This window comes from Nesoenas mayeri, assembly GCF_963082525.1.
Source record: "Nesoenas mayeri genome assembly, chromosome: 1".
NCBI classification, from domain to species: domain Eukaryota; kingdom Metazoa; phylum Chordata; class Aves; order Columbiformes; family Columbidae; genus Nesoenas; species Nesoenas mayeri.
The window spans coordinates 16,010,602-16,030,044 of record NC_137541.1 but is presented as its reverse complement, the minus strand read 5'-3'; the positions used below and the strand labels follow the sequence as shown (position 1 = coordinate 16,030,044).

Sequence of the window (19,443 nt, the reverse complement as noted above, 5' to 3'; positions counted from 1 at the left end):
TGAGTTTGAATTAGAAATGCCCAGGAAAGGAGCTAGTGTTGGTCAGGCATCTGTTGTGAGACAAGCAGCAAAATGCCAAAGAACACCTAGGCGAGAGAAAATGAAGAATTCAGTGCTGGAGCACTGGAACAGGCTCCCCAGGGAGGTGTCACGGCCCCAGGCCTGACAGTGTTCAAGACTGGACAACGCCCTAAGACACATGGTGTGAACCGTGGGGTTGTCATGTGCAGGGACAGGAGTTGGACTCGGTGATCCTTGTGGGCCCCTTCCAACTCAGGACATTTTATGATTCTATGATTCTAAGAAAAATGCTCTATTATCAGTGTCACAAGACTTCTTGCTTCCTGCAATACATCTTTGTCTCTGAGTCAAAAGAAAATAGAACGGGATAGAATAGATTAGTTCCAGTTGAAAGGATCCTGCAATGATCATCTAGTCCAACCGTGGCCACCAGAAGCAAGTTCCATGACTCCTGTCTAGTACTAGTCCTGTATTAAATATTTGATGGTGGCTGCAACAGAGAGAATTTTTTTTAGCTAGTACATTTATTTAGGTGAAAATAATGTGGGAAGAATGTGAGGCATAGAGAGAAACATAACAGCACATAAAGAGAAACATAACAGTGATGCCATCAATTAATTGCTGCAAAATACCCAGTGGTACAGACTGAAAAGAATCTTGAGTCTTCTCATGTGTAATGTGGACTTTAAGAGTCATTTCTGGAATGACCGAGGATAGTTTCTCTTCAGTACAAATGTGCAAATGTGGGTTGGGACAAGGCAGAAAACAATATTTAGGTCAGACATTGCAACAACTGTTTGTGAGTATGAAACAGAAGAGAAGCTGTCCAGACAACCCATAGAAAGAAATCTTACAAATAACAAGCAGCAAAAACGTGCTTTTTCGGTACCAAGCCTAACCTCCTCGTCACACAGACCCAAGCCAAAAGATTGAGCCCCGTCTCCAAGTGCAAGAGAGAAGGGCTGAGTACAGCCCTGGCTCTGCCTTTCCCCCCATGTCGGTGGGTTTCAAGGAGCTCCCAGCCCTCCTAGTGTTGCCACAAAGAGAAACCGCTTGTGATCCACTTGTTTGTTCTTTAAGAATTTAGTCTCCCTTGAGGGAGGCAGACTTTGTTTGTAGACAGCTGACTTGGAGATAAATTAACTCAAAATACATCTTGTCCACCTTTTGGCTGCATGTTTAGAAAGAAATACTTCATGCTCCAGCGAAACACTGCCCTGCAGTGGGAGGAGGATGGCAGGAGATCACCTTGGCAAAGCCAAGAGGGTGTCTCAACCATCTCTCTTTTGATCTTCAAAGGTGGTAACGCTCAGTTTGGAGTTCACTCATCTATGCTACAAATACCCACCCCGCGGTACATAAGATCTAACCACATTCTTCATTTCAGGTTTTTTAAGCAGCTAAAGCCAGGGAATACACACAAGTTGCCATCCTCGCCTGGCATTTCAGGAGAAATGGTTGAACCTGTGGGCAACCACTATGTTGTAGCCAGACCTGTGTACTCGGAGAATTTATTCAACGAAGAGCATGAGAAATTGCACAGATACCATAAAAACTTTTGGGATCACCTGAAACTATATTTTCGGTAAGATTTTTTTTTTTTTTTTTTAATATGGAGCTAAGAACAGCCTGAACTGCCATTCTCTGACAGCATGAACCCCATCCTGACAAATTCCATCTCAGACTCCAACAAAGCAAACAAAAACTCATTAAACAAATATAATGTCAGATTTTTCTAAAGGATTTTAGCTGCTGTTACCCTTAAGAGTCTTCCTACAGTTGTAGCCCAGGCAGCTTCTCTTTCCCTGGGCACTTGGCAGCACAGACTTTGGGGAGACCTTATTCCAGCCTTTCAGTACTTAAAGGGGGCTTATAAAAAAGATGAGACAGACTTTTTAGCAGGGCCTGTTGCAATAGGGCAAGGGGTAATGGTTTTAAACTAAAAGTGGGTAGGTTCAGATTATATAGAAGGAAGAAATTTTTTACAATGAGGATGGTAAAACACTGGCCCAGGTTGCCCAGAGAGGTGGTCGATGCCCCATCCCTGGAGACACTGAAGGTCAGGTTGGACGAGGCTTGGAGCAACACGATCTGGTTAAAGACGTCCCCATTCATTGCAGGGGGGTTGGACTAGATGACCTTTAACAGTCCCAACCCAAACCATTCTATGATTCTATGAAAACTTTGGTTGGAAGAGACCTCTGGAGGCCACCAGGTCCTCCTTGAAGCCCAGCTGGCAGAGTAGGTTGATCAGCACTGTGTCTGGGTGAGCTTTTGAACCCTGGCAGCCTGAACCTGAATCCTTCCCCCTTCATTTCCACACCAAAGACAGGCTGTGGCCCAGCTGATCTGTTCACCTACAGGCCTCTGTCCTCTTGTGTCTTTACAGCTGCTCTCCACGAAGGGTCAAAAAAATTGCCTTGGGTTTGTTTCCCATCACCTCGTGGCTGCCAGCGTACCGCTTCAGGGAGTGGATCCTGAGTGACATTGTCTCTGGCATCAACACGGGGCTCGTGGCTGTCCTGCAAGGTACCTCCGTGAAATGTGTGCTCTGGCACCACCAGCTGTGCCAGGCACAATGGGACTGCTGGCTTCACCATATGATACACATGTCACCTTCCCTGGGCCTCTGTCTTCACAGGTCTTGCCTATGCTTTGCTGGTGAACATCCCCCCCGGATATGGACTCTATGCAGCATTTTTCCCTGTCCTGGTCTATTTTATCTTTGGCACATCCAGACATATCTCAGTGGGTATGTTCAGGCACACCAACCACCCTCCTCACTGGTAAAGAAGGACATGGTGGCACTTGGGGTCTCTAACAAATGCCTTGTGGTGCTCAGGTCCCTTCCCTGTCCTGAGCCTGATGGTGGGAGGAGCTGTTGTCAGGCTGGTCCCCGATGACATTGCTGGAAACGGCACTTCCACGAATACCTCAGCAATAGATGAAGAGAGGGTGATGGTGGCTGCATCTGTAACCTTCCTTTCTGGGGTTTTCCAGGTTGGTAAACATAGGTGTGTGTGTTCACATGTATCTGCATGTGTGTATATTAACAGATGAATGGGGGATTGGCGTTCCCTTTTGTTATCTGCTGGTACAGTCACCAAAGTAATTCTTTTCCCCTTCCCATACAACTGACCTTGGCTCACTGATTAGGAGACACCGGCCACGCTCCAGTGACCAGGCACTGACTCATGCTCTGAAATCCCTGGGTTTGCCCAGAGCTGAGCCTACAGCCCACACAGCCCACTAACCTACAGCAAAAGCCAATCTGCTGGGTAGGAAAATGTAGTTGTGAGAGTAACGTGAATGATGCAGTCACAGCAGCGCGAGTAAAAGCTTTATCTCATAATAGTAAAGTATTTGGATTTGCCTTTTAAAAACAAAGCAATTTCTCCTTCCTTCTTAACATAGAATTCCTGCAGTTCTTTCCTTCCTAACATATTTATAAGTCTGTGTTTCATGAAACACTGGTACTCTGTGAAAATATGGGTACTGAAAACTCTAAGACTAAGGAGGTTTATTTTAGCTATAAAATAAAAATAATAAGTTTTAACTGCTCTAGCGATTTTACTAGTCTTGTGCTCTGTTGCTAAATGAACTTTTATTGCAATTCTGGTGACAGTGTTTTCCTTAATCCCTGGATATGTGGGATTAGGTTAAAATCTTTATTCCCATTAAATACAGTTCTTTTTGTTGCAGTGATTGCTTAAAAGCATGAATAAATCACACTGACGTATGGTCATTTTGCATTTCAGTTGCTTCTGGGAATTTTCCAGTTTGGATTCTTCGTTATTTATCTATCACAATCATTAATCAGCGGTTTCACAACTGCTGCAGCTATCCATGTTGTGGTATCTCAGCTGAAATTCATGCTTCAGTTGCCTGTCCCTGGATTTAATGAACCACTTGGCATTGTCTATGTAAGTGCTAAGTGTTCATTATTTGATAATGCTATTGAAACCTGTGATGCATATCTGACTGTATATCACAAGGCAGTAATAACAGAACTGGGCATAAAAACAGCCAAGCAGGATGAAACACAAGAGAAAAACATAAAAGATGTGTTATTAGTATATGACCAATCTTTAAATTTATTAAAAAACACCAAGTTACAACCCGTTGGGCTAATTAGATAATATTTTCTATTGTGTGCTGGCATACTTTAATGAAGCACTCAACTTTGCCTCAAGCATTTAGTTATTCCTTTTTACTGCACTGATATGATATATATTTAATTTGGATATGAGTCCATGAGGGCTGTTGGGTGAAAAAGGTGGAAGGAGAAGGGCAGGAAGAAGAAGCAGAGAGGGGCACCTGCTCAGTAATTCCATTGCTCTTATTTCCTATCGTACACGTGCCTGTTGCTCTGGCCCTGCCTCTGGGGAAGGACAGAAGGAGAGGGGCAAGAGCCAGCGGAGGGGGCTTTTTGTGAGTTTTTTTGTTATTTGGATGATGCACATGCACATTCATCGGGGCTGACAAACCACGTCGTGCCACAGGGAATAAATCCCAACCGCCAAAACCCTCAGAGCAATTCAGATACAGGCCTTTCTGGAAAGGATAGTGCTATTGTGACACAACACTACTATTTCTAAAGCACTACTTTTTTTTTTTTCCTGGTTTTGCAGACTCTGAAGAGTGTTTTCAGCCAAATCACAAAAACAAACATTGCTGACCTGGTCACATCCCTTGTTGTCTTGTTTATTGTGTTCGTGGTGAAAGAAATGAATGATCGATACAAAGCAAAGTTACCAACCCCCATCCCGATCGAACTCCTGGTGGTAATGGTCCCTTCTCTTTGATTTTGCAATTGCTCCATCACTGTGGTGATATAGGAAGCAGCCTTTTAACATTTTCTTCTCCTGTTCTGTATTAAATGATGGGTTGTCATTTTACTTGTAAGGAAAAATTGACAGCATTCATGAGCTACCACAAGGTGTTTTAGTTCTACTTAGCTGTTCTTAACTGAACTGAGTAAAATGTTATAAAATAGTATTTTCTTTCTTGGACAAAATTGGGTCTGAGACCAGCTGGCTGCGGTCGCACAGCTGAAGCCCCTCTGCACCAACCCTGCAAGCAGCCACTGAAGTCTTGGCCATCCATGGCCAAGCACTACACAGTTTTGCCCTCCAGCAACAGATGGTTTTGCCCCTCCAAGTGGCAGTGGGGTGAGGGAAGCCTCGTGTGAGCAGTGAGCTCCTAAAGCCATGGAAGATGTTGTTATAGACGCAGGTGGTGCTTGCTTTCCCCCAGGGCTAGCACAGTACTTGGTTAGAAAACACCTGGGTGGGATGTTCTCTGTTGCTAGTGAGATATTCTTATATATTCTCCATGTGATTTGTGAATGTGAACCCTTACCTGTAAGGTCATTCATGAATGACAGCTGAACAGCAAAGGGATGTGCAGACTTGGGCCATAATTCTGTCTCTAGTGATGAGACTGGAGGGCATGTGGGAGAATGTGCCTAATTAACGTGGGTTTTATTATATTTCAGACGGTTTTAGCAGCACTGCTTTCCCATTTTCTTAAATTTGAAGAGAAATTTAATGTAGCTGTTGTTGGAAAGCTAGAAGAAGGGTAAGTAATTTACTTAAAATTCACCAGTTAAGCAAAAGCTCTCTCCATTTTGTCAGTGCTAAATCGGTTCAGCTCTGGTTTTTGTTTAAAATAATCTGCTTCATCTTCTTTCAGCAGGTAAAGAAACATTTTGCTCTCAACAATATGAGGGCACTTTCAATAGATAAAAGTTACTCCCTAGACATGAAGCAACTGCTCGCTTCATTTGCCAAGACAGCTGTTGAGCAGGAGGTTGATGTTTGTCCCTTTTACTGAACTACTCACTCCTGAACCCCTCCATCTCCCTCGAAGTACACGCGTGGTTCAGCAGCCACCACAAGCCCTGGGAACCCACCACAACATCACACAGTTCTCCTGCCTGCTCCCCTGCCACCAGCATCTCCCCAGGCACCATTGTCCTCAGGAGGCCTCGACAGCCGCTCTTCAGGAGTATATCCATACAGAGAGATATATCCATATAGAGGGTATATATGGATATATTGAGTGGATATCCAAATGGAGACTATATCCAGCTGTGCCAGAATTATGGCATAAAGAATTAATAGGCACACATTAAGTTAAAAAGAGAGAGGAAGACATTTACTAGGACAGCCATTTACCCACTGGGACAGTCTTGATTGCCTCTTGTAGCCCTGGGGTTGTTAGTGAATGAAGCTTGCAGAGGAACAGCTATTTCTGCTCAGGAGTCTCCATTCTTCAGATTTCAGTTCACTGAAAAAAGAAAAGGGGGGAAAAAAGGTAAAAGACCAGAGAGGAATTGTCCCTTGGATCTGCAAAAGCCCCTGATCAAAAGCAAGAAATGTTGAAGCTAAAGCATCTAGCAGCCTGAGAGACTGGACAGTATTACCTGACTTGGTAAATATTCATCTAGCTGTCTGAAGTGCTTCAATGCAGCACACAGGGATATTTTTTTTGTTGCAATGAAGTGAAATTCTTCATGTGCAAACTGACTGTGCAAGGGGCCAAGCACTGGGTCAGACCTTACATCCATGTATAACTAGAAAGCAGAACTGTGCATGCACCTCAGACAAAATAAGCTGTCACTGGTCCTGGCCAAGTAAATGAAAACCTGCTGAGATACAAATTGAGCTGAGTGTAGATAAACAGAGTCCGTGTTCCGACCAAGGATTCTGCAAAGTTTTACAGGATTCAGAGCCGCAATTCTGTGTCAGATCTCTCCAAAATGCTCAGTATGAGCTGGACCACTGCCTTGCTCGCTTGCTTGACAACTTGTCTCCTCTAGGCATGTCCTTAATGAGTAGAGTTTTTGTCTTTCAGGTTTCAATCGCCTGTTGCACCTGATGTAGGTGTCCTCCAAAAGTGTATTGGTGACGCTATTTCCATCGCAATTGTTGGGTTTGCAGTAGCCTTCTCTGTAGCTAAAGTGTATTCCATCAAGCATGACTACCCACTAGATGGCAACCAGGTAGGTGAATAATGCAGAAGTCAATACATGGCATTCGTCAACAGGAAATAAGTATTTTTAGGAACGCTTTGCCTTGTGAATAACTGACATGAACTAGCTTTTAAGAACAACCCCTTTTGTTTTTATTTCAGGAACTAATTGCTTTTGGGCTGGGTAATATAGTTGGTGGATCATTCAAAGGATTTGCCTCCAGCACAGCCCTGTCGAGATCAGGTGTGCAGGAGAGCACAGGAGGCAAAACACAGGTATAAAAGACAACACATCATGGAGGTGTTTAATGCAAGAAAGCTCTCTTTTTCCCTCGCTGACCATAATGCCTGTGGGCACTTATTCATGGTGGAATTGTTCTCTCATGCAGATTGCTGGTGTTATCTCAGCTGTCATCGTCTTGATTGTGATCTTGGCCATTGGGTTTCTCCTGGAGCCATTACAGAAGGTATTCGTGAATTTCACCTCGCGCTTCCTCCACTTGCCAAAGACCGGGCTGCTCCAGGAATCACTGAGAGTGTTCATAGGCTTTGGTGGGAGCCAAACAGGGTTTTGCAAAGCTTGGTTCTTCTTCCAAGATCATGACAGAGAGGACCACTGCATTTGGTCCCTCAAAGGGAATGCAAGTGCCCAAACACAAAACATCACAGCACCAGTTTTTAGGTGCCAAAAGTAAGTGGGATTTGCAGCCTCAGGTCAGGCACCTGCTCTTAACCATGGCTAGGGAGGTTCCAGTGCAATGCACGGGGCATCCTGCCTCGCACTCCAGTGACACAGTGCAAGGAGGTGCCTGGTCTTACAGCTGCACTTTGGCCCTATTTATATGATCTTCTAAGCCTTAGTGTTCAACATTTGCTTTGCTTGCTTTAAAATTCAGCATGTATTTTGGTCTTTTTCACAGTCAGTCCTTGCATCTTTGGCTCTTGGCAACTTGAAAGGAATGCTCATGCAGTTCAAGGAAGTAGGCGTGCTGTGGAGAAAGGACAAATACGACTGTGTAAGTTCAGTCCTACAACACTCTGGGAAATAAATCTATGATGAAAATTTGCTTACAGGCTATCTTTATTCTTGCCTTACTTCACTAATGGGAAGTACAATTGTGGCATGCCTTTTTTACTCTTTTATCCCTTGCTCATGTTTTCCATTTTGTCCGACCTGCTTTGGCAATGTTAGTTTTCATCCATGTCATCAAAAATCTATTAAAATACAACTCATGTAAAGTCAAATATAGAAAGAAGTTACAGAAAACATCTAAATACTTACACATTCAGGGACACTTTCTCACACTCACATGGCATGTTACAGAATAACAGAATGGTTGGGGTTGGACGGGACCTCTGGAGATCAACTAGTCCAACCCACCTGCTAAAGCAGGTTCACCCAGAGCAGATCGCACGGGAATGAGTCCAGGCGGGTTTGAATGTCTCCAGAGAAGGAGACTCCACAACCTCTCTGTGCAGCCTGTTCCAGGGCTCTGGCAGCCTCAAAGTAAAGAAGTTTCTCCCCATGTTCAGATGGAACCTCCTGTGCTTCAGTCTGTGCCCATTTCCCCTCATCCTGTCGTTGGGCACCACTGAAAGGAGTCTGGTCCCATCCTCTTGACACCCACCCTTGAGATATGTATAAGCATTGATAAGAACCCCTCTGTGGGAGACCATGTCTTGAAAGATTTAGTCCGAATAGTAAAGTTCATGGCTGGAGGGCAGGACTAATACTCAGAAAAAGTAGGCTCTTGGCTTCCTCTTTGGCCAATTCTTTGTGTTCCCAAATGGTTCCAGGCCTCAGTTCTCCCAGCTTCCAAATAGTTATTTACCATGTGAAAATGCTTTGAGATCTGTGGTGAAAAATGCTCTAAACATTTGTGCTCATCAGTCAAGTACATTCACAGCACCTATGTTTGCCTGTTTTGATACTCAGAGCACATTTACAACTCTCAGCTTTCCCAGGATCCTGGTTTACTTGTAACCGTGCCTTTCTGCTGGGTTTTTATTGAGCATTTAGTGAATCACCTATAGAAGATCCACACTCCTGTTATTCTAAGCCTTTATTTTCTACAAATTGTTATCCCTAGAAACGCTCTGTGGTGCTAGTCAGTGAGTCTGGCCCTGTTTTACAAGAACAAAAGCTAGGAAACACAAAACCCCTCACCAAAGGCTGGACAAGCTCTGAGATCTGTTGCTGCTTCCCGCCCTGAGCTCATGACCCAGGTCTTCGGCACGTTCGTAACCACTGCAATCCACCTCCTTGTTACAGGTTATATGGGTGGTGACTTTCTTAGCTGCCATTTTTCTTGGTCTGGATATTGGACTAGCAGCTGCCGTGGCATTCCAGCTGCTGACCGTGGTGATCCGCTCTCAGATGTGAGTACTTGTTTGACACAATAATATATGTCAGGGCCTCCCGCTATAAATTAACTCCCCCTGTGCAGAGAAGGCCAACAGACCCATGCCTTGGTCTGTCCAGAAACCATGTATGGAAAAGTCACTTACAGGCGTGAACCCCTGGATGTGGGTTCCCACTTCAGTCTACCACCACAGCTGATGTAGCTTTCTCTGATCCTTCCCTTCTGCCAGGTTTCAGTACAGGGCGCAAATGATCGTGTGTGTTTGTTCACAGCCCAAGCTGCACCGTTTTGGCTAATGTTGGGAGAAGTAACGTCTACAGAAACAGGAAGGATTACACTGATGTAAGAAGTATCTTGTTTCTTTTTCTATCTACTGCATTTGTGTTTCCATAGCAGATATCACAACTGACACTTTTCCTTCATTGTACAGATCTATGAGCCAGAGGGAGTGAAGATTTTCAGATGTGCATCTCCGATCTTCTTCGCCAACATTGAATTCTTCAGAGAGAAACTTATCACTGCTGTAAGTGTCTAAGGCTGTCGTTCTGAACATATGAATCGCATGATACATTAAGGTGAATACAATTTTCCAATAGTTACTATATATGCAGTCAGTCCACAGTTCAAAGATGAGCTTTTAATGAATTATTCAAATATTGTTGCCACTACTGTAATCCCACAAGTATCTACACACCTCTGAGAAAGAGAACAGCTTGTCTCATGTAGAACTTCTACTATAACAATGGTCTTTTATAAGAAAGTTGTATAAACATAAATAATATAAATGGAGATTATTTTATTTTATGAGCATTTATATCCTTTGCACCAGTAAATGCTAGTTTACTCATCTTGCCCCAAGGAACATAATCACAACAGTCAGAAGAAAAGCAGAAAGAAATCATGCTATCAAAGAGGTCTTAATCTATTCCATGACAAACTGAGAGAAGGCAGCTGGTCTTTCCACAACCAGCATGGAGACCCAGGACCCCTTGGCCCTCACGACACCAGAAAGGCCAACCAAACCCAAACTGAACCAAATTTGCACCCATAACTTCCCTTTCCTGCTCCTTTTAGGGGAGAATCAATAAGCAATGTCTGCCATGAACATTGTTAATGAGCAGATTGTTGTTCACATGAGGGACTGAAGAACCAGGAGATCTGGCATGTTTGGGTCTCCACGTGCTTGGCTTTCACCTCAGAAGAGTCTGAAGGCATTTTTTTTCTAGGAGTGCAAGTGCTCACACCACTCTCTTTACAAATACAGGCATTTCTAACACGTCTCTCCTCCACCCACTAGATAGATGAGGCAGACCACCTGCAGGAATTTCGTATTTTTGCAGCCTTTATTGGACTAATTTGCCTGCTGTCTAATTTTGCTAAAACCAGCTAAGAGGTTCAAGAGACATATGCAATTAGCATGAACGACTTTGGTTTTCTCCTTCAAGAAAACAAAATGATGTGTAGAGGACCCACACTGCAGTCAGGTGGTACAGGGCAGAGACAACCTGTGAGCTCTCTGACCTCGGACCCCTGGGTGGCCACCTCATAGTGAAGACAAGAAGGACAAGCTCTGGGCTAGGCAACACTATACCAGCCTGCTGGTGAATGGGGCTGCATCTAGCTGGCGGCCAGTCACTAGTGGTGTTCCCCAGGGGCCAGTGTTGGGTCCAGTCCTGTTTAACATCTTTATTGATGATTTAGATGAGGGGATTGAGACCATCATCAGCAAATTTGCTGATGACACCAAGTTGGGAGGGAGTGTCAACCTGCTGGAAGGCAGGAGGGCTCTGCAGAGGGATCTGGATAGACTGGAAAAATGGGCTGATGCCAATGGGATGAAGTTCAATAAGGCCAAGTGCCGGGTGCTGCACTTTGGTCACAACAACCCCCTGCAGCGCTACAGGCTGGGCGCAGAGTGGCTGGAGAGCAGTCAGACAGAAAGGGACCTGGGGGTACTAATTGACAGGAAGCTCAACATGAGCCATCAGTGTGCCCAGGTGGCCAAGAAGGCCAATGGTATCCTGTCCTATATCAAAAATAGTGTGGTCAGCAGGACAAGGGAAGTGACCCTTCCCCTGTACTCTGCATTGGTGAGGCCACACCTGGAGTATTGTGTTCAGTTCTGGGCCCCTCAGTTCAGGAAAGACATTGAAGTGCTGGAGCGGGTCCAGAGAAGAGCAACACGACTGGTGAAGGGACTTGAACATAAGACCTATGGGGAGAGGCTGAGGGAGCTGGGGTTGTTTAGTCTGGAGAAGAGGAGGCTTAGAGGTGACCCCATCACTCTCTATAACTACCTGAAGGGAAGTTCTAGCCAGGTGGGGATTGGTCTCTTCTCCCAGGCAGTCAGCAATAGGACAAGGGGGCATGGGCTTCAACTCTGCCAGGGGAAATTTAGGCTGGATATTAGAAAGAAATTCTTTACAGAGAGAGTGGTCAGGCATTGGAATGGCTGCCCAGGGAGGCGGTGGACTCGCCGTCCCTGGAGGTTTTTAAAGCGAGGTTGGACATGGCACTTAGTGCCATGATCTAGTAAACGGACTAGAGTTGGACCAAGGGTTGGACTTTATGATCTCTGAGGTCTTTTCCAACCCAGTCGATTCTGTGATTCTGTCTGTGATTTACTGGCCTCTGCTACAACATCGTCACTGCCTTGTAGCTGTCCGTGCAACATGTCCTAAAGCTGGCACGGATGGGCCTGCCTGTTTGCAGTCGTACCTGTAGACATCTTTCCAACCAAGAAAAAAGGCCCTTGTTTGAATTGGTGAAAAGTGGCAGGCAATATCGAGTGCAAACCATGCTCATCGTGACTATAAAGAAAAGCTGCATGAGATGCTGTGTCCTTCCCCCGGTGTCACTGGGTGTGTGGGGTTTTTTTTAATTATTCAAAGTGTTGTTTCTGCAGGTTGGCTTCAACCCACTGAGAGTCCTGAGGAAACGCAATAAAGCTTTAAGGAAGATCAGAAAGATGCTGAAGAAAGGGGAGCTGCACGTGACACCCGTAAGTAAGGCAGTTGCACCCAGGGGTGGTTAAGCCACCCTCTCCCTGGCTTGAAGTGGCAGAGAACTGCTTCACAGTCTCCTGTCCTAATGAGATATGCTGCTCCCCAACTTGCCACTTCACAACATAAACATGATTCAAAAATAAGATTTTAAATGGCTCTCACAGTAAGAGCTTGTGTGTGCCCCCTGCCCTCAGATGGCAGGATTAGATCCCACAGATGCGATGTTCATACTGTGTTAATGACAGGATAAAGCTGCTTTTCTCTCAGCCCAAATCCCACGTGCTTTTTGTTGACCTTTCCAAAACTACTGAGTGAAAAACGTATCTGACCATTGACTTCAGGGAACAATAAAAAGCCATCACTAACTGGTTCTGCTGATCATGATTAAATGATTGATGAGAGGAAAGCCAACATTTCCAATTTCCTCCAACTGCAGGATAGGCGTAACTTTTCCTAGTGTAAAGCACAGGTGGGTCTTGCTCCATCTCATGGATACATCTGCTTTGTGTTGTCATCACTTTTGCCCTTGTGTGAGATACACTACTACCCAGGCTGGGTCTTTAAAAGATATATTAATTATGATTTTTTTCTCTGACAACACAGAAAGGCTTGATTTGCACAGCTAACCATATCCACGAGTCAGATGATGAATTGGACAACAACAGCATAGAAGAGCTGGACCAGCCCACCAACGTGGCAGACTTGCCAATACAGATCAACTGGGGTGCTGACCTCCCCCTCGGCATCACTGTGCCACGGGTCAACATCCACAGCATCATTCTGGATTTCTCATCAGTGTCCTTCCTCGATTTTTCTGCCATGAGAGTCCTCCAAAAGGTAATTCGAATTCACAGGACAGACAGTGATAGTATGAAAGAAAAGCATAGGGACATAGTTATACTTGAAGGATACTCTTGAGGGAAGGGATGGCACCCAGAGGGATTTTGATAGACCTGATGAGTGGGCCCATGTGAACCTTATGAAGTTCAACAAGACCAAGTGCAAGGTCCTGCACCTGGGTCAGGGCAACCCCCAGCAGCAATACAGGCTGGGAAATTAAGGGATTGAGAGCAGCCCTGTGGAGAAGGGCGTGGAGATAGTGGTTGATGAAAAGGTGGACATGACCGGGCAATAAGTGTTTGCAGCCCAAAAGGCAAATCATACTGTGGGCTGCATCAACAGGAGCGTGGCCAGCAGGTCAGGGAGGTGATTCTGCCCCTCTGCTCTGCTCTGGTGAGACCCCAGCTGGAGTCCTGTGTCCAGCTCTGGAGCCTTCAGTACAGGACAGACATGGACCTGTTGGAGAGGGGCCAGAGGAGGGACACCAAGGTAATCAGAGGGCTGGAACAGCTCTGCTGTGAGGACAGGCTGAGAGAGTTGGGTTTGTTCTGCCTGGAAAAGAGAAGGCTCCAGGGAGATTTTGTTGTGGCCTTTCAGTAGTTAAAGGGAGCCTATAAAAAAGACAGGGACAGGTTTTTTACCAGGGCCTGTAGTGACAGGAGAAGGGACAATAATTTTAAACTAAAAGAGGGTAGACTCAGATTAGATACAAGCAAGTTTTTTTTTACAATGAGGGTGGTGGGGCACTGCAACAGGCTGCCCAGAGAAGTTGTGGATGCCCCATCCCTGAAGTGTTCAAAGTCAAGTTGGACGAAGCTTTGAGTAACCTGTTCTGACGGAGGATGTCCCTGCCCAGGGGGTTGGACTAAAGGATCTTTCTTTAAAGGTCCCTTCCAGCCCAAACCGATTCTATTCTCTGAGTCTAGCCTTCTTCTTAAAGGCATTTCTATATGAACTGGAAAGACAGTGGCAACCTTTGAGTTTATGTGAAATTTAATGTACATTTTGCATAGAAAAAGTTTGGGAAACAGATTAAGTAATCAATCTAAATTTTTTTGGAATTTGAATGTTGGCTGTGGCAACCTTTATTCACCTGGTAATATTTTGGGAAGCTTTACAGAAATGTTTATATGAAATATGGCTTTAAACATCAGGCTGGGATTTGGAACATTAAAGTTTCAGTTCTGCTCCTGCTTTTGCTTCTCTGAATAACCTTGAGCAAAGCAATAAGAACAACATTTTCAAACAGCAATAGCTAAAGTTACCTAGCTAGATCCACGTAGTGTGTAAATCTATTTCCATAGGTACTAAACACCTACCATATACAGTGGGAACTGCAGTTCTGCTTGAATCCCTGGTTCTAAAAATCTCCACAGAAGCTTTTGGAGTCTTAGTTTCATCATGTGTTAAGTAGGTACAATTAAACCATATGATTTATGAAAGATAAATGGGCTAAATGTATTTAATACTGCCCCTTTTCGAAAAGATCAGTCGACCCAATCTGCTGCCACATGAAGAGATCACCCTGCTCCAAGGTGCAGCAGAGTTTGAGTTTAGAGCTGTTTGCCATCATTCAAAATAGAATCAAAATCTTGAGGCTGTTTGTACACTTGCTGTGGCTAATCACCACAATAGCTGTTATCAGCAAAAATAACAGTATCTAAATAGTGCCTGTTTCTGGTTTAACAGACTTTGAAAGAATTTGTCCGGATCAACATCGACATTTACATTGCAGGGGCACATGGTGAGTACCTGTTTTTCCACCAGCATCACCTCAGATGCCTTGTCCCGCTGCCTTGCCTGTCCACCACCAAGCACGGCTTGGGGGGGCTCACCCCAGCTTTACCTTCCAGCCTTTGGTGACCAACAGATGCAGCTGAGCAGAGGCGTCATCTTGCCCATGTTGTCCCCAGCAGGCTAGGACCACACACAACAGCTTGCTTTGCCTATGGCCACCACTGTGCTGTACAGCCCTGGGCTGCAAGACACGCTGTCACTCAGCCTGGCTTAGCCATTAAACAAGAAATTGAGCTCAAGTTCCATTCTGCTTGGCATCAAGCAGGGCAGTACTGATGGGTGTTTATATCCCATTCACTCCACATCAGTGAAGAGAAACCCACCTGCTCTAATAAATAAAACAGTGCTGTATACCAGAAGTTCCTGTGTTCACTCAGTGGAGACGCTATTTCTTCATTTTTCAAGGCCCACAGGTCACTTTGTGCTTTGATTTTGTTCCCCCACAGAGGGTTTCCTGGACAAACTGGAGAGATGTGCATTTTTTGATGAGGAGATTAAGCCATCCATGTTCTTCCTCACCATTCATGATGCAGTTTTACACATTTTGCTGAAGAAGGACATAGCCAGCTCCCCCAAATTAAAGCTCACTAAGGTAACACTACGGTTTCCATCTTTCACTACTGTGCTGCCTTATATCACCCACAGGTACCCCAGCATGCTCTATATAGCTAGCTGTGACCTCTCTAGCATGTCTCTATTTAAAAAGTTAAGGATTAAAACTCAGCTGGTCTCCAATCAATTTGGAGAATAAAAGTGGCCCCTGATCCAGGTGCCTGGCAAACCTCTAGCAAAAGGAGTGAATAATTCCCACTGGAAACTGGCCTGGCCATGGACTTCACTTGAAGCCACCTCCTTGGAAAGAGCAGAGAGCAGGGATGGAGTCCTGGCCCATCCATGGGCACCCTCTGTGGCCACCCGGCCGGCAGGGACTGCTGCAGACTCTGCAGCAGCTCTTGCAAGGCAGACTTGATGCTGCTTGCACGTGAGCTTCCCAGGCCTGTCCACCTTCAGAAGGACTGCTGAAGTATTCCAGATAAATCAGTACAGCCATACGTGGTGTCAGCCTTTCTGGGAGTGTTCTTAAGTCAAGAGCAAGAAAGGATCTCGTTTATGTTAAATCTGTTTAAGAGTACCTACCCCAGAATGCTGCTCACCTGGAAACTGATCCCACTTAGCTGAACTGGCCCAGCTCTTCTGCACTTCCCTGGCAGGGGTCATAAAGGGCTGACAAGTGAGAGCATCTTTCCTCCCAGATCAACTTCCCTGGCACATTTCAGAGATTTAAAAAGCAAGGCCTCCTTCAGAGTGAAAAAGGAAAAAAAAAAAGAAGCAATCAATTTCCTAACCCACAACTTCTTGTGTTCATTGCAGGAGAAGAGTAACAGCAATGACTATATCATCATCACCAGCAATGGGCTGCGCAGCCGGGAGTGCACGGTAAGCCTCCTGTCCCAAGTAGCAGCACTCCAGCCATAGGGAATGCAGCCCCAGAAGCTGCTCATGGGACCTGCAAGGTCAGATAACAAAAGCATCTTCATCCCCAAGCTCTTATATCAGCCCAGCTGTCAGCATCCAGACAGCTGGTGGGATGGGATTTGACTTAAGGCAGAGCCTTACAGGACAAGAGGGTGTCCTCATCTGTCCACCACATTTTCCCCATGATGAGCTCACTAGTAGAATGCCCATGTGGCAGAGATATCAGCATTAGTCCCATTTATCTGAATGTCTGGGGCAGAAGGGGAGTCTGCAGACAGGGATAAGAAAGGGACAAGTACAGCCTTTTGTCACAGACTTGAAGAGAAGGGCCACGATCAACACACAGCAAACGCCTAAGGAAAAAATGTCAGACCAGGGTCTTCACACCCAAATGCTTCAGAGGAGCAAATTCTTACACATCACTCACCAGAGGGCACCCACCCTGACTATTCCTTAGGGAGGGTGACATTTATTTCCTTTTATTTCCTACAGATTCCAACAGAAACAAAATTTTAGAATTTATTTTCTAAACATAATATCCTCCAGCAACACAGAGTCACTTTCAGAAGATGAATCCAGACACAGTGATGAGCGTGAAGACAGAGGATAATTTTAAATACCTTGAACAGGATTACTACATATGGTTATGTTCCAAGTATTGGAATGGGCTTGTTAGTCTTTTTATGTCTCTGTATATATAGAAATATATTTATGTACATGCCTGGAGGCTAAAATCACACGGATTTTCTTATTTCCTACTTTGTTGACAGCCTACTCACAGAGTTGAAGAAGCAAGCGTAACCCTATTTGCATACACTTGCACATGTATCTATATTATTCTGACAGTTTGTAGACAACCTGTACAGTTTCTAGAGAATATGTAAATATTTGAAAACTTGTAACTTATAACACAAATTAATAGTTGGGAGTGATATTTTATCTTCAGCTTGTATATAACTTGTATAAAGTTTACCTTATGGTTTGTAAGATACCTCGTACACAGAGTTATTGAACTTGTTTTCAGCTGGTGCACGCAGTGACAAACGTATCTGCTGTAAAACATGAAGATGGTCGCAGCATTTTCAGATCCGAACATGATTCATTGACTTGGCTTGGGCTGATATAAAGTGCACAGGAGAGGATACTTTTACAGTGAACTATTAAATACTGATTTTGTTAACTCTGCATTGCTTGCCGCATTTGTCAATGTAGCACCGAGGAGGCAGCTCACAACCCTGACAGACCGCTGGCCCCAGACTCAGCTCTGCAGGAGCTGCTGCGGGAGGCTGAACTGCCCAGCTCTCTTGAATAGATGCGCAAGGGACTCCAACTCAAGAAGAGTCAATGCTGAACCTCTAGTCTGCACAACCCAATTGCACAGCTGCCCAGTTTTCACTTTGCAGTGGAGAAGAGATTGCTTGTGTAAAATAGAGAGGCAAAAAATTCAAAATTATTAAGTTATTCAAGGTTTGGGCCCAACGGAGAGAGCATTATAAGCTGCACACTCATATTTTTTGAATTTAAACCCAAGTTCCTATTAAGAAAAAAAACTATCTTTAGGTACTTCTTTACTGGAAAGAAATGTCACTTAGATTTTCCTATTAGTCATCCCTGTGTTGAATGTAGGCAACTTTCTTTTCTCACTCTTAAAAAAACATCCGCTCCCTCCTGCTTCCAAATAAAGTGCCTGAAAAGTTTACCTGACCCAGAGATGGCAAAGAACAAGTATGGGAATTCTCACTGGTACTTGTGTCATTTTGTTCAGTGCAGGAATTAATTCACCATAAATTATCTTGGAGCTGTGTTCAAGCATTTGCTTTCACAAACGAATATGAAGAAAACTCTTGTCAGCCGACACATATTCACATCTATTTAAAATTACTCAATTTGGTGGTGGTTTTTTGCTTTGGTTTGGTTTTTTGTGTGTGTGGTTTTTGTTTGTTTGTTTTTAAGCAGTTCAGCTGAAGTTCTTTTGTGCAACATTACTACATAAAAATGGCAACATTCCTGCCTGCTTGCGTACATTATCGCTCTTTCTATTAACAGAAGAAGTGTGTTACCATCAGCCCTACTAAGACTCAATAATCACTTGCATTCTACTATTATCAAAATGAATGATAAAAGTTTAAAGATGACTGAGCTAATTCACCAGGTCCTGCTGCTATTCCCCCCACACCTTTCTGGATGTATGCTGCTTTTTTTTAAATCTTTTAATCTCCTGTACTCATGAACTGAATCAAAAACATTTTTTAAATAATCCCAACTTAAAATTCATGTCGCATATTTAGCCAACAAAGAGATACAATTCAGAGTATTAAAAGTTTCTAATGTCACTCTGTTTTATGGCTAAGGCTAAAAGTAGTTTCAAACTTCATTATTCTCACTCCCATGGCCCAAACAAATGCAACTAGTTCAGTTTACAAACTGGTCAGTATGAACCGTCACTATGAATATAACATACCCGAACACAGTGAAGAACCCCGCAGTTGTGAAGGCACATTACTATATAGAGATGATTTAACAATTGCTAATAATTGCTTTTAAGACCATAAAATAGAAAACAGGGGAAGCACAAGTTGTATAATTCTGACATTTCCTTTAGAAATGTAGTCAGGATGAAAATGAACCATGCACATTTCTCTGCTGCACTGAACCCTGTAGTGCCGTATCTACAAACAGAAGTTCAAACTTATTTCCCATACATTCACTATTATGGTGCAACTGCAATGTGCTGCGCTCCTCCAGCCTCCCAGGCTCCGCAGGACCTTCTGATGTGACCCTGTGCATGCGGAGAGAAACAGCACAAAACCAGACACAAGTTTCATAGAGCAGAAAACATGTTCAAATTCAGTCCACAGGCAACACACCCCCACAGATGTGCTGTTGAGAACACTTGACTTCACATAACACAGGAGACAGTTTTTCTCCTGTGTTACGTCTGTAAACTTTAACACGGCATGAATATG

At 44.3% G+C, this 19,443-nt stretch overlaps 1 protein-coding gene across 1 annotated transcript; it reads left to right on the top strand.

The window, feature by feature from the left end:
- Positions 1-1,475: 1,475 nt before the first annotated feature.
- Positions 1,476-17,789, top strand: SLC26A3 (solute carrier family 26 member 3; the record flags this gene model as incomplete). The annotated part of the gene is made up of 20 exons (XM_080363327.1): positions 1,476-1,606; positions 2,411-2,550; positions 2,663-2,773; positions 2,864-3,021; positions 3,780-3,944; positions 4,653-4,805; positions 5,519-5,601; positions 6,880-7,027; positions 7,159-7,272; positions 7,386-7,463; positions 7,917-8,012; positions 9,269-9,375; positions 9,632-9,701; positions 9,790-9,882; positions 12,265-12,360; positions 12,968-13,201; positions 14,894-14,948; positions 15,448-15,706; positions 16,373-16,438; positions 17,690-17,789. The coding sequence occupies 20 exons, from the start codon at positions 1,476-1,478 to the stop codon at positions 17,787-17,789; spliced, it is 2,457 nt and encodes an 818-aa protein (XP_080219453.1).
- Between the last annotated feature and the right edge of the window lie 1,654 nt (positions 17,790-19,443).